Genomic DNA, 14,171 nt, shown 5'->3' with positions numbered 1-14,171 from the left:
TAGCAAAATTAGTGGTCCGTGTCTTGAGGCCCTACTCTGTGTAGACATCATACCAGGTGCTCTCCTTGTGTTGTGTGTATTGTCAGACATTGTGCTATCTTTCTATAGATTATGGAACTGAGGCTTAGCAAGGTGTAGTAACTTGCTCAAGGGCCCTCATTACTAAGTGACGTCTCAGTTAAACCTCAGGTCTGTCTAACTGCAGACCCGTTAGCTGTTAGGGCAAACGGACTTACTCATGGTGGATAGAGCTCAGGCAGCAGGAGAGAGAAGCTACCTTTTCCACCAGGTCCTGGTTCCCAGGAGAGAACTTTACATAAAGCATCACTTACGGGGCTGTTAGGAGAGCGTTCTTACTTGTGTGGAAGGAGACACTTTAAAACCACATTCCAGCTGATTCTCCCATGTGATCCCTGAATTTCTGTCCAGAACATTCCTACCTTTCTCTCAGTAACCCTTATTCAGTTCATTTCTGGCCACACCTTTGATGAGATCCCATAATGAATACCTGGAGAATTTTTATCTTTAATCAAAACAAAACTTGTATAGAGACTTTCATTTTTAAAAGTATGGTTTCAAGGGGAATGCACGGTGGTGTAGTGGTTCAGCTGCTCTTGGAATGCTGATCGCCTGTTTTGGAGGGCCATTCTGAATCCTGTCTCCTCCACATTTTTTTTAAAGGTTTTATTTATTTTTATTGGAAAGTCAGATTTACGGAGAGAAGGAGAGACAGAAAGAGAGAAAGATCTTCCATCTGCTGGTTCACTCCCCAAGTAACTAACGGCCGGAGCTGAGCCGATCTAGAACCATGAGCCAGGAGCTTCTTCAGAGTCTCCCACACAGGTACAGAGTCCAGAGGCTTTGAGCCATCCTCTACTGCTTTCCCAGGCTACAAGAGGGAACTGGAAGGGAAGTGGAACAGTTGGGACACTAAACTGGCGCCCATATATGATCCCAGCAGTTGCAAGACATGGTTTATCCACTAGGCTGTCACTCTGGGCACCTGTTCCCTCCACTTCTAATCCAGCTTTCTGCTAATGCAACCAGGAAGATAGCCGCTGATGGCCCAATCACTTGGTTTCCTGACACCCATGTGGGAGAGCAAAATGGGATTTCTGTCTCCTGTAGTTGCTGTGGCCCAGCCCCTGGATGTCATGGGCCTTTGGGGAGTGAACAAGTAGATGATGTTATCTCCCTGTCACTGTTTATTCTTTTTCTCTCTCTTTTAATTAATTTTTTTTTAAATATTCATTTATTCATTAATTACATTGCATTACATGACACAATTTCATAGGTACTGGGATTCCCCCCCCTTCACCCCAAACCCTTCCCCCATCATGAATTCCTTCACCTTGATGCATAACCACAGCTCAAGTTCCGTTGAGATTCCCTAATTAAAAGCTCACACCATACAGAGTCCAGCATCCCACTTGTCCAGTTCAAGTTCAACCGCCTCTTAGGGAGGCCTTCTCAGGTTTGTAGGCAGAGCCAGCAGAGCGTCACCTCGATCAATTAGAAGCACCAACATATCATCAGCAACAGTCCAGGTATGATGAGGCTGGTGCAGAGTCCACTGATTGACATAGTCCGTCTTAGGGTTTCCCCTTGTCCAGTTTTCCGCTGCAAGCATAAAGCTGAGGTGGTTGATTCATCTACTCCATTTTCCATCTTTTTTTGATTAATGCTTTGATTCCTCCATTTTGTTCAGGGGAATCCCCCTAAAAAAAACTTTGAGGCATTCCCAGTCCAGGCTCCTACATGTACTACTAGTAAGCACAGTGCCCGCCACCGTCCATCACTCCGATCAGCTGATGGTTTTAACCCCTGGGTTGGTTCTCTTCTGAGCCCCGACCTCTATTGGAACCAATGAGTATCGCATCTCTCCCCGGCTCTGCCCATCACACTCTTGTCCCTCACCTAAACCAGTGGGAGGAGTGCTGGTCGGGTGTTGCATTCCCTGCTAGCACAGGCCATTTCACCTTGGCATTTTGTGTTTTGTACTGTTTTTTTTTTTTTTTTTTTTTTTTTCCGCAACCAAACCCGGCCAGGCCCCCACACAGTTTCAGCACTTGGGCTTGCCAGTGGATGACGTGAACTGACTCAGCCTGGTCTGCCCCAACCTGAGCCAAGTGTATTCCAGTGGGTCACATTCCAAAGCCTCTTCTGGGTTATTTACCTCCATGCTTCTTGCGTTTATTTGTAGAGTCAGTGTCCTGTCAGAGGATCTGTTCAGGTTCCTCCCTCCGACTCCTTCATGGTGTCGGGCTTCACGCATTCCAGCAAGTCCTTCGGCCAGCTCCGCTCTTCAATCCATTCTGGTTCCTGCTGTTGAGAGTTTCAGCCCAGCCACGGCTCGTCCATACCCACGCATATCTCATATATGGCTCAGATGGGGTTGAGGCCTAGCCGAGCCCGTCCAACGTCTATCCTGGTCCTCCAGAGCACCAAACTGTGCTGTGGTCTAATCCGGCATGGTGCGTCAAAGCCGAATTGATATTTGTGCCAAGGGATTACAACTGTGACCCGACCAGAACTCAGCCTCCCTCCAGTTCCTGTGCCCCTTAGTGGTAGGCTCCACGCAGCCAAGGCCTCCACCACGCTCTCCAACCAGGCCTGTTGCCAGCCAGTGTTAACTATGCCAGAGGTTGCTCTGGTCAGCCCAGAACGTCCTATAGACTGTCATGCCTCCTGCATAGACTCCACCGGCCCTTCTAAACCGTCCAATGGGGTCAGAGTGTCAGGGCATTGGTCCACGTATGCCTTACACATTCTAGCCCCGAGTATGGTTCTTGAATGCCAGTCAGTGTCACAGTAATGCCTTCTGTGACCCCTCTGCTGATCCCTCATCCTATCAGGTAATGGGGCATCCTGCTGGAAAAGCCCGGAATTTTGCCTTTTAAGTGAGCTGATGTTGGCGATCGGCACTATAAAGTGACTACAGGTTCTTCAGAGGAAGATTAAATGCCTTTGAAAAGCTTAAGGACTAATACATATTCTCAGAGTATTGTGGGTTCAGCACGGAGCGTCTCATGCAGCATATCACAGAAACCAAATTCCAGAACTTCCTGGCCGGGCGGCCAGCAGGCGAAGCCTGGCGCCAAATGGCGCACTGGCCGCCCGAGAGCCTCGCACCCCATGTACCTGCGCAGGTGGTGGAAAGCTTGGCTGTGTTAGGCTGGAATCGTGGCAGGGACCCTCGCACCCGGGCCGCATGGCGGCCCGGGGCCAAGCTGCTTGGGCCCCCGCCTGGATCGTGCTCCTTTTAATTAATTTTTACATAGTTGAGAAGGATGCACGCCCATGTGGACTACCAATCACCAATTAGAGTGAGAAGGGTCAAGGATTAGGGGAAAGTAAATGAGACCATTGTTTCAAATTTTCTTTTTTTTCTTCCTGTATCTGGGGTAAGACAGGAGAGAAGGGGAGAAGCATTCTGAGCAACCCAACCACATCAGGGAATGGGGATGGCCACCCGGTGTCTTCCAGGGTCCCCGATGTGGAGTATGCACCAAGGGTTCTGCTCAAGTGGTTTTCATAGTTCTGAGATGCTGTTGATCTTGCCAATCCAAGGATGAGAAAATCCCCAAGGTCCATTGGCTGGCATAGTCCACATTAGAATCTCCATTCGCCCAGATATTTGCTGTCAGCGCTTGACTGGGGTAGTTGTCCAATTTGTTCTCCTCTGCTTCCTCTGCTATGGTACTAGATGTCCTCTGCAGGCTCCAATGGACTGCCATATTCTCCAGATGCATCTGGGCGTGCCATCCATTGCTTTGTTTCAGCCACTGAGGAGGCCCAGTTCTGACACATGCATTCCACAGTCAGACCATAGATTCTGCCATCCTCCCCATGGTTGGAATTGAGTCCAGTGCTCAGTTGGGGGAATCCCCAAAGAAACCTCATCTGAGGTGATCCCAGACCTTATTCTTGTGTGTGCTAGCCAGTAAGGGGTCCAGCTCAGTCTGTCACCCACATCAGCCTACACACACAGGAGTGGTTGGAATTACTGGGTCATCTCTGTCTTCAACCCTATCTCTTATGCAAACCAATGGATGCTTCAGCCCGGTCCAGCCCTGCCCACCACACACTAGGCCCTCAGGTACACCAGTGGGAGCTGCTGCCTAGTCAGAATGACCCCCCATTAATCCCTATCAGGCCTACCCCCAGCCGTGACTACTGTGTTTGTCAGTATATGCAGCAGATGGGGCCAGTCTGTCCTACATCCCATTCAGCTCTCATACACATCCATTGGCATTGGAGCCTAGCTCAAACCAACTGACCTCACTATCCAGCCCACACTCATGCTGGCAGGTGCCACCACTTGTCTGGCCAGGGCTACACATAGCTCTGTTTCTCATGCTCACCAGTAGGAGTTGCAGCCCATCAGAGAGGTGCCCACAATCTCCTGACTGGGCCCACTCCCAGGTTCTGTGGTCTGCTCTGACAGGACTTGCTCCCAGTCCCAGCACTTGCCAGCTCATGCTGCGGCAAAGGCCAACCAACCTCCTCTTAGTGAGGCTCATGCATGCTCTAGTAGATACAGTTGTGTAGCCCAGCCTGGCTCTCCTCACCCAGTTCATATGCAGGTGAATGGGAGTTCTGCCCAGCTTGGTCTGCCCCCAGGCCCAGTTCTCATGCTCATCAGTGGAAGCAGTGGCCCAGGAGGGAAACCCGTGCTGCCCTTCTCTTGGGCTTGTCCCACCACACTAGGTCTCGTGTGTGCAGGTGGGTACTGTGGCCCAGTCTGGCATGGTCTGCCTCACCTTGGAATTTGTTGGTGGGTGCTGTAGTGTGGCTTGGCTTGGTCTGCACCTGGTTCCAGCTCATGCTGGTGGGTGCTGCAGCCTGGCACAGCCGAGCCAGCCCTCAGTCCCAGCACTAATGTGAACTGGCTAGTGTTGCAGCCCAACCTAGCTTCCTGCATCCCATTCTGGTTCTCACTGCTACCAATAGGTGTTATGAACTGGCCCAGCTGGCCTGCCCCCGGACCTGACCCACAAGCATGCCGCTGGGTACTAACTTTGGCCTGGTCTGCTCTCTTCCAGCCTTGGTTCTTGCTCTCACCTGTGGTGACTACGTCCTGACAAGAAGTTCTCCAAGCTCCTTTTTCAGGTCTCCTCCGGGGGCAGATTCCACACACACCTGTAGCTTCTTGGCCCAGCCTGACTTGGTCTATCTCCTGTCTTGGCAGGAACAGTGGCTTTGTCCAACCGACCCACACCAATTCTGATTCTTATTATTGGGTTCTAAAGCCCAGCCACAGCTGGTCCACACCCAGACACAGCTCTTCCATGGTTTAGCAGGTGCCAAGACCTAGCCCAGCCTATCCCGCACCAGCTTGGCTCTCATGAGCGCCACTGGGTGCTAGAGTCTGTCCTAGTCTGGTATACCCCAGATCCAGTCCTCATCCATGTTGAGGGACACTGTAGTCATATTCAGCCCAGATTGCTGCCCCCCATTCCAGTTCTCATGCTCACCAATGGAAACCACAACCTAGCTGGGGTATCCCCTGAGCTTCCCAACCAGGCCTGTTAGCTGCCACAGTTCTTGTGAGTGCCAGTGATTGCTCTGACCTAGCTCGGCATATCCCATCCCCGTCTTGGCTTTTGCCATTGGATACTACAGCCTGGATACTACTGGCCCCAGTCCCAGCCCCAGTCCCAATTCTCACTGGTGGGTGCTGCAGCCTAGCCATGCCCAGTCTGTTCCCATTCCTGACTCATGCAAACTGGTAGGTGTGATAGTCTAGCCTGGCGGCTTGATTCACATTCCAGCCTGGCTCCTGCACATGGCAGAGGGCTAAGGAAGCCTGACCCTGCCTGGTCTGCCCCTTCTCACTGCCTCCACCCCACAACCCACACTCTTGCTAACTCGTAGAGCTGCCTTGCCTGGCCTGACCAACACCCAGGTCTGAGCCTCCTGCTCACCGCTGGGAGCTACAGCCCATCAGGGCAGTTTCTAAAGTTTCCCCACTAGGTCCACCCCCAGACCCGGATCTGTGCCAGCAGGTACTAGGCTCTTACCTGGCATAGTCTGCCCCTTCTGTCTCAGCTTTTGTATAAGCTGTCAGATGTTGCGGCTCGGCCTGCCCCACACCCTCTTCTTGGGTGTAGCTGTCGATGCTGCAGCCTGGACCAGCCTGGCCTGTTCCCAACCCCAGTATCCATGATTAGTGTTGTGTTCCATTGTTATGCCTAGCTCAGCCACCCTTTACTACCCACAGCTGTTGAGCAAACCAGTGGAAATTGCAGTTCCACAGGGCTGAGCCCGCATACTCCCCATTGTATCTGTTCCCAGAGTTGGTTTTCTCACATGCTGCTTAGTGTCATGGCCTACCCTAACATCACCCATCCCTTTTCCAACATTTACTGGTGGGTACTGTGATGTAGCCTTATTAGTTAGAACCCCAAATCTAGCTTTAATGTGTGTGGTGAGTGGTGGTTGGTGGTGGTCTATGCTAACTAACCCAGCTCAGGTCTGCCACATGGGCGTGTGCATCAATCTTACTTAGAAAGTTCCTTTAGCTTCCCCCTTCCAACCACTCTGTCTCAGCCCCCTCGCTTACCTGCGGACACGGTGACCTTGGCTGTGGAAGACCCTCAGAAGCCCCTCAGAAGCCATTCCTTACCTGCATCATACTCCCTCAGCAGTCCTGCTCACACATCCCTTTACCTCCCTCGTGGGCAATTCACAGTCCCTGTTCTGGGAGCGTATGGATTCCCCAGCCCTATGTTCTGAAGCCCCGTCTTCAGTGGGGTGGTGTGCTGGCTTGGAGCTCTTCTTGCCCACTAGGGTCTTAAGCTCCTGGCATATATGCTGGTCTGGGACCTTAGCCTTCTGCCTGTCCAAGATCCAAGTCCATTCAAAGTTCCCCAAGCCTGGCCCACCAGCAGACCAAGCTAGTATGCCAACCTGGGGCTCTCCCCTGCTCCCTGCACCCCGCCCAGGATCAGGCATATAGGGGAATCCCCAGGCTCGCTCCATCTGCTTAGGTGTGAGCCCCCAGATTCCCGCACGCCCCTATCGTCCCCCAGGCCTGCTGGGCACCCATGAGCCCTGCACCTGCGTTGGCACAGAGCTCTATCATTCTGACTTTCAGATAAATAAATAGATAGTTAACCTTAAAAATAAGCAAATGTGTTCTACTGCCTTGAGCAAACTGATGGTTTTGCAGCATCTATGACACTGATGCAGGGACTCTGGAATTGTGGTAAGGATTAACATAACCTGAGATACAGTGTAGTTGGAGCTTAAGCCCCTCATGCCAGGCTCTTGTGCGGTCTCTGACTTGGGTGCTCGGAGGGCTGCTCCCTGATGAAGGTCAGTGCAGGTCTGGGAACAGGGAGGAGGTGCTACGGATATAGTCGCTTGACTCTACCCTGGATTCTTAACAGCCAAGCAGAGGTTGATGGGCATGGGGAGAACTCAAGAAGGGCTCATTTTAAAATGCTGTTGTCTTGTACTTTCATCTTCAGATGTTATGAGGAACGGTGATTCTTACTCAAAGCTTGACAAACTCGTACTGTTTTTACATATTAGCATTTAACTTTATAAAATACTCATTTTAAAATGTCAAGATCATAAATATATTTGTAATCATTTTGTTGATAGTTTCTTAAATTCTTTTTTATAGTTTATTCACCTGGATGATGATTGTGTCACAGAACTTTCTGTACATCACAGAAACAACAGGCAAACGATGGAGAATTTAATTTCGTTGGTAAGAATTATAACAGGAGTTTAGCAGTATTTTTTGTTTTACTCTGCTTGACAGTATATTAGAAATTATGCAGCATTTTTTAGAGCTGTGAATATAAATACAATCAATGCTTGTTTTACGTTTATGTGTGGTTTTTATTTTGTTCTGTTTTGGTGCCTGATGTGTGTCTACTTTGTAAAAAAAAAACAAACTCTTGGGCTGGTTCCATGGTGTAGTAGGCTAAGCTTCCACCTACGGCACCAGCATCCTATATGGGCTGTGTTTGAGTCCTGTCTGCCCCACTTCCAATCCAGCTCCTTGCTTATGGCTGCTGCAGAGAAAGCATTAGAGAATAGCCCAAGGCTTTGGGCCTCTTCACACACAGAGGAGAACTGGAAGAAACTCCCGGCTCCTGGTTTCGAACCTGCCCAGCGGCAGTTGTTGCAGTCATCTGAGGAGTGAACCAGCAGATGGAAGACTGTTCTCTGTCTTTCCTTCTCTGTAACTCTGCCTTTCAAATAAAGATAAATAAAGATAAATAAATCTTCTAAAAAAAGAAACACCTAAGCCATTGGAAAAAATAAGTAAGAAATATAACAAGTCCGTAGAAACTGGCAGTTCTAATTTTGGTCACTTTAGTCCTCTGACCTAGAGCTGTGACTCTGCTGTGGAAATAAGGTAAGCGCAAAGCAGCTTCCTTTTTGCCTTCAAGCAGCTCTTTGGTGTGACGTCACTCCTAAGCTTATGACCCACGTGTGGTGCTGGATCGTTCTCGTTCTGAGGCGTGTGCTTTCCCACCTGTCCCCGAGAGCCGTCGCTGCATCACTGTCTCAGTGACAATTGAGGATCGTAACCCAGCTCTGCTCCTGGACCAGTACGCATCTTTCATCACCTACCTTTCACTTTCTATTCTCTAACTTGTCATGTAGAATCCATAACCAGATTTTTATTTTATTTAGAGAAGCTTTGCTAAAGGCATAGTTCTTTTAAGTGAGAAAGGGACATGAAGGGAATTTTTTTTTTAAATTTATTTGGGAGAGGAAAGGCAGAAGGAGGGAGATTTTCCATCCACTGTTTAACTCCTAGATACCCAAAGCACTTGGGATTGGGCAAAGAAGAAAAAACCAGAGGCCTAGAATCCAATCCTGGTCTCCTATATAGGTGGCAGGAACCTAATTGCTTCAACACTGCCTCCCAGGGTTTGCATTAGCATGAAGAGTCAGGAGCCAGACAGAGATAGGTGTGAAACTCGGGACACTCTAAAATTAGATGCGGTTATAGCAACTGGCAACTTAACCTACTCCCAGGAATTTATTATGAGTGTCATATTAAGCACGCTTTACAGTAAGGTGTAGTAGAACTAAAGTCTTTTTTTTTTTTTTTTTGAGTGTGTGTTGAAGATATGTGTATTTGAAAGGCAGAGTTACGCTGAGGAATAGAGATCTTCTGTCCACTAGTTTACTTTCCAAATGGCAGCTGGGGTTGGGCCGTTCTGAAGGCAACAGCCAGGGGTCTCTTCTGGGTCTCTCATGTGGGTGGCAGGGCCATCTTCTGCTGGCTGCCCAGGTATGTTTGCAAGGAGCTGGATCTGGAATGGAGCATACGGGACATGAACTGTCACCCATAGTGGGTGCTAGCATCACAGATGGCAGCTTTACTCATCAAACCACAACGCCAGAACTCTAAATTCTTATGTTCCATAAAAGAACATCTGTGTATTATGTCTAAAGGTGGGAAAATGTAAACATATAAACAGTGAGTTCAGCAGTAAGGAATTATGAGTAAAAAAAAATAGCTCGTAGTGGCTCTTCCTGGGGAGTGGGAATCGGGTGGTGGCATACCACAGGGGTTGCAGTTTATTTTACTCATGTGTTTGTAAAGCTATTGACTTTTTGAATTTTGAACATTTGTGTTACTGGAAAATAGTCATTTAAAAGAGAACATCATTATAACAAGCAATTTTAGTTTTCAAAACAACTTGATTTTCTTTTTCTCTAGTGGCAGTATGATCACCTCACAGCCACGTATCTTCTGCTTTTAGCCAAGAAAGTTCGAGGAAAGCCAGTCCGTTTAAGACACCCTTCTTTTTCTTGTACATATGCCAGTACTACCCCAAAGGTGAGTGTTGGACCTTTTGTGTGAACACCTGCTGGTCTTGCCTCGTGCTTGCTCTGTTCATGACTGACATGCCACTAGAAATATTACCTTGCTGTTTTCAAGGAGTGAGAGATAAGGTATTTTATGATTTAAGCATATACACACACCACCCACACACACACACACACACACACACACACACACACACACACGCCCGAGTGCTCACAGTGGCCAGGACTGGGTTGGGCTGAAGCAGGGCTGAAGCTCAGTCTGCCCTGTGGGTGACAGAGACCTGCCTACTTTTGCCTCCCAGGGTCTGCATTAGCACGAAGCTGGAATCAGGAGTGGAGGCACTCCAGGAAGCGGTGTTGGCATCCCAGCACCTGCCCCCGAGTCAAACATACTTATAGGAAAAATGGGAGGTTGTGAACTTGAGCACTAGTCATGAATGCTAATGTGCATTTTAGAAAAACTTTTCCATGAAAGCAGTTCCTGATTGTTGTAGAAGAAACTTAAGCCATAGAAGAGCTAAATACAAAATAGAATTTACCTATAAACCTACTACTTATAGATGATACAGTTAGTCTTATTGTATATTTCCATTGTTTTTATTAGTATACTTACATAATTTACATATGTACAAATGCTTTCAGTGGACATAATATTACTGAATTATAGAGAACAATTTGAAAAATTGTTGAGGACAAGACCAGTGAATTCAGAATATACTATACTCCCCAGAGTGTGAGATATTTTAATAAATAAATGTTTCAGGGCCCGGGGGCGTGGCCTAGTGGCTAAAGTCCTAGCCTTGAACGCCCTGGGATCCCATATAGTAGCCGGTTCTAATCCCGGCAGCTCCACTTTCCATCAGCTCCCTGCTTGTGACCTGGGAAAGCAGTCGAGGACGGCCCAAAGCTTTGGGACCCTGCACCCATGTGGAGACCCGGAAGAGGTTCCAGGTTCCTGGCTTTGGGTCAGTGCAGCACCGGCCGTTGCGCTCACTTGGGGAGTGAATCATCGGACAGAAGATCTTCCTGTCTCTCCTCTCTGTATATCTGACTTTGTAATAAAAATAAATAAATCTTAAATAAATAAATGTTTCAATATATAAGGATTTAGATTATTTTGAGCAGCAGCTATAGGTCATGCTATTCAAATTTTTTTTTAAAGATTTATTTGACAAGGCTAAGAACTACAGTCAGTACATGTGGCTGTTATATAAAGAAATTTCTGAGGTGAGATCATTTTATTTCTGGAATAATTTTCTGGATTGTTCTTAGAGAGTTGCACTGGACTGTACCGTGCTTAGGTAGAGCTTTTTAAACCATAGGCTCCACGAGTCAGCTTGTCTGCCATCTTGTCAAACCTTTCAAGCTTTCCTACTCTAGTATTCATTTGGGTCCAGTAGGACACAAAAATATGAATTTTGCTTCTGATCATGGTCACTGCCTAAAATAATCATTTTAGCTTTAAGTTTAGATTTAGAAGTTAAGAGGTCTGAGATATTTTTCTGTGCCATTACATTATTTATTTATTTATATTTGGAAGGTAAACTTGCAACAGAGGGATAGGGAAGGAGGAAGAGAGCGAGAGAGAGCAAGAGAAAGAGGGATTGAGTATCTCCTCTGTCTGCTCGTTCACTTTTCCCAAATGGCTGCAAAGACCAGGGCTGGATTGGGCTGAAGCCAGGAGCCAGGAGCTCCTTTTAGGTCTCCTACATGGGTGCAGGTACATGAGCCATATTCCCTTCTTTTCCCATGTCCAGTAGGGAGCTGGATGAGAAGTAGACCAGTTGGGGCTTGAACCAGTTCTCATACGAGATGCTGACACCACAGTGAAGGCCTAACCTTTTATGCTGTAGCACCAGCCCCCATCCCATTAGATTTTCTTCCACCTGAATTGGCATGGCCTCAAGTGCACTGTTTATATGAGTTTTGAAGTATCTGAGTACAAAATTTCTGGTAAAATCATTGCTGTTATTTATCTCCTGTATGATGAGCTTATACCTAATAATTCAGTTAATTGGGTAGCTGTTACAGATATTTTATTGACAAGAAATTAAATAGGAATAACATTTGGGGTTCTTTTCTCATATTATGCAAATCATTAAGACTTGAAATAGCACATAGACTTCGTAGAGAGTGTAATCTTTAAAAAGTTCATGGGTGGGGCCCGGCGGCGTGGCCTAGCGGCTAAAAGTCCTCGCCTTGAAAGCCCTGGGATCCCATATGGGCGCCGGTTCTAATCCCGGCAGCTCCACTTCCCATCCAGCTCCCTGCTTGTGGCCTGGGAAAGCAGTTGAGGACGGCCCAAAGCTTTGGGACCCTGTACCCGCGTGGGAGACCAGGAAGAGGTTCCTGGTTCCCGGCATCAGATTGGCGCGTACCGGCCCGTTGCGGCTCACTTGGGGAGTGAAACATCGGATGGAAGATCTTCCTCTCTGTCTCTCCTCCTCTCTGTATATCCGGCTTTCCAATAATAATAAAAATCTTTAAAAAAAAAAAAAAGTTCATGGGTGGAACAGGCATTGTGGCACAGCAGGCTACTGTGTGGGATGTGGCTATCTTATTTCAGAATGCCTGGTTTGAGTCCCAGCTACTCTGCTTCTGCCTAGAAATATGCCTGGAAAGCAGCAGATGGCAGAGATAAAGAAAAACCATCCCTCTCCTGGTTCCTTGCTGAGTGCCCACAACACCAAGGCTGGACCAGGCCAGAGCCAGCACTGCTGGTCTTCCATGTAGGTGGCAGGGACCCAGTTGTTTAAACTGTCACCTGCTGTCTCCTGGGGTGTGCAGTTGCAGGAAGCTGGATTGAAACGGAGCTGAGACAGAGCCTGCACTCGGGTATGGCATGTGCATGACTTAACTGCTGTGCCAGAAACTCAACCCTGGATTTAGATTTTTGTAGTTTTTTCATCCTGCTGCTCCATGCAGCCAGTTCTGAATGATGATGATTGGCAGTCCTGGGGACCTCTGTAACTCTGGTTGAGAAGGTAGAAAGATTGGTGGCAGAAACCATAGTATGTGTTTGAATAGTTGAGTTACAAAACTATTCTTGGATTTTTGAATTAGGAAAGGGACAGCAGGTTTGGTAAAGAAGGATGATACAGGAGAGAATCAAGTAGGATTTCCTGGCCAGATTAACAAGCTGAGGGAAAAGGAAGAAAGAAGAAACAGAAATATCTATATCCCATGATCTTAGACTTCTGTATATATCTAATATACCCATGATTTGTTGAAGGAGGATAATGAAGAAAAATAAATTACTGTGACGGTGGTGTTAACAGGATCCCAATGTCCTGTCCCCAGGAGATCTTTCAAAAGTCTACTTGATTCCTGGTGAAAATGATTAACTACTCTGTGTGTCCTCATAGATAAGAAGCCTGTAATTCAAAGGCATTTGCTTTCCATCATCTGCTTTGTCAGAGCTTCTTATTTGTAAATTTGCAAAGGAGCTACCAGGCATTACAGCAGTTGTATGAAGATAATAAGGTAACTAGTACATCCTCTACATAAAATATTTAAAGACTTTTTAATTTTTTTAAAAAAAGATTTATTTAGTTTTGGAAAGGCAGATCAAATTTATGAAGAGAAGAAAAGACAGAAAGAAAAATCTTACATATGCTGGTTCAATCCCCAGATGACCACAATGGTCAGAGCTGAGCCTATCTGAAACCAGGAACCAGCAGCTTCTTCTGGGCCTCCCACGTGGGTACAGAGTCCCAAGTCCTTTCCTAGGTCATAAATAGGAAGCTGGATAGGAAGTGGAGCAGCCAGGACATGAACCAGTGCCCATATGGGATCTTGGTGCTTGCAAAATGAGTATTTAGCCACTGCGCCATCATGCCAGGCCCTCCGGGACATTTCAGTCAGAGATTCTCCTATCTGATAGTTTGACCTAAAATACTTTGATTTCCTGCTTTCCACACAGAGTGATGATTTCCTTCAGTAGTGTCACTCATTTTTCCTGCTTCCACAGCCCCTTGCCTGTGCCTGGGATGTAGTGTGTGTGTGTGTGTTTTTCTTAATGTGTAGATTATCATCTGCTCTTCTGTTTTGCAATTTAATAGTCAAAAAACTTGAGTCTGGAAGATATGATTATGAGTGATGAACATTGTGTGGCTGGATTAGCTGACTGTGAATGGTGTGAAGACGGTTCATCAACAGGTGTGGCGACTCCTCAAACACCACAGGTTGGTAGTTTTTATTGTTATTTAAAGGAAACTCACTCAATTATAAAAATGTTTAGGCATAAAATAAAGTAGGTGCTTACAAATTTAATGGATTTGTAAACCACTGAAAATATAATGCAAGATTGTTGGAATATGAATAAAATAGAAATCAGGTTGAAGACAGCGAAGCTGAAGAAAGCC

At 47.1% G+C, this 14,171-nt stretch overlaps 1 protein-coding gene across 5 annotated transcripts in view; it reads left to right on the top strand.

Annotated features, from left to right (window-relative positions):
* Positions 1-14,171, top strand: part of MELK (maternal embryonic leucine zipper kinase) — a 64,951-nt gene that overhangs the window by 30,810 nt on the left and 19,970 nt on the right. For all 5 annotated transcript variants that reach the window (XM_004580981.3, XM_058672644.1, XM_058672646.1 and 2 more), the window contains 3 exons: positions 7,634-7,720; positions 9,698-9,817; positions 13,869-13,991. In XM_004580981.3, coding sequence (XP_004581038.2) covers positions 7,634-7,720; positions 9,698-9,817; positions 13,869-13,991 — 330 coding nt within the window. The remainder of the gene's footprint in view (positions 1-7,633; positions 7,721-9,697; positions 9,818-13,868; positions 13,992-14,171) is intronic.

The sequence above is a fragment of the Ochotona princeps genome, chromosome 14 (genome assembly GCF_030435755.1).
Source record: "Ochotona princeps isolate mOchPri1 chromosome 14, mOchPri1.hap1, whole genome shotgun sequence".
Lineage (NCBI taxonomy): Eukaryota > Metazoa > Chordata > Mammalia > Lagomorpha > Ochotonidae > Ochotona > Ochotona princeps.
This window is presented reverse-complemented; position numbering and strand designations above follow the sequence as displayed.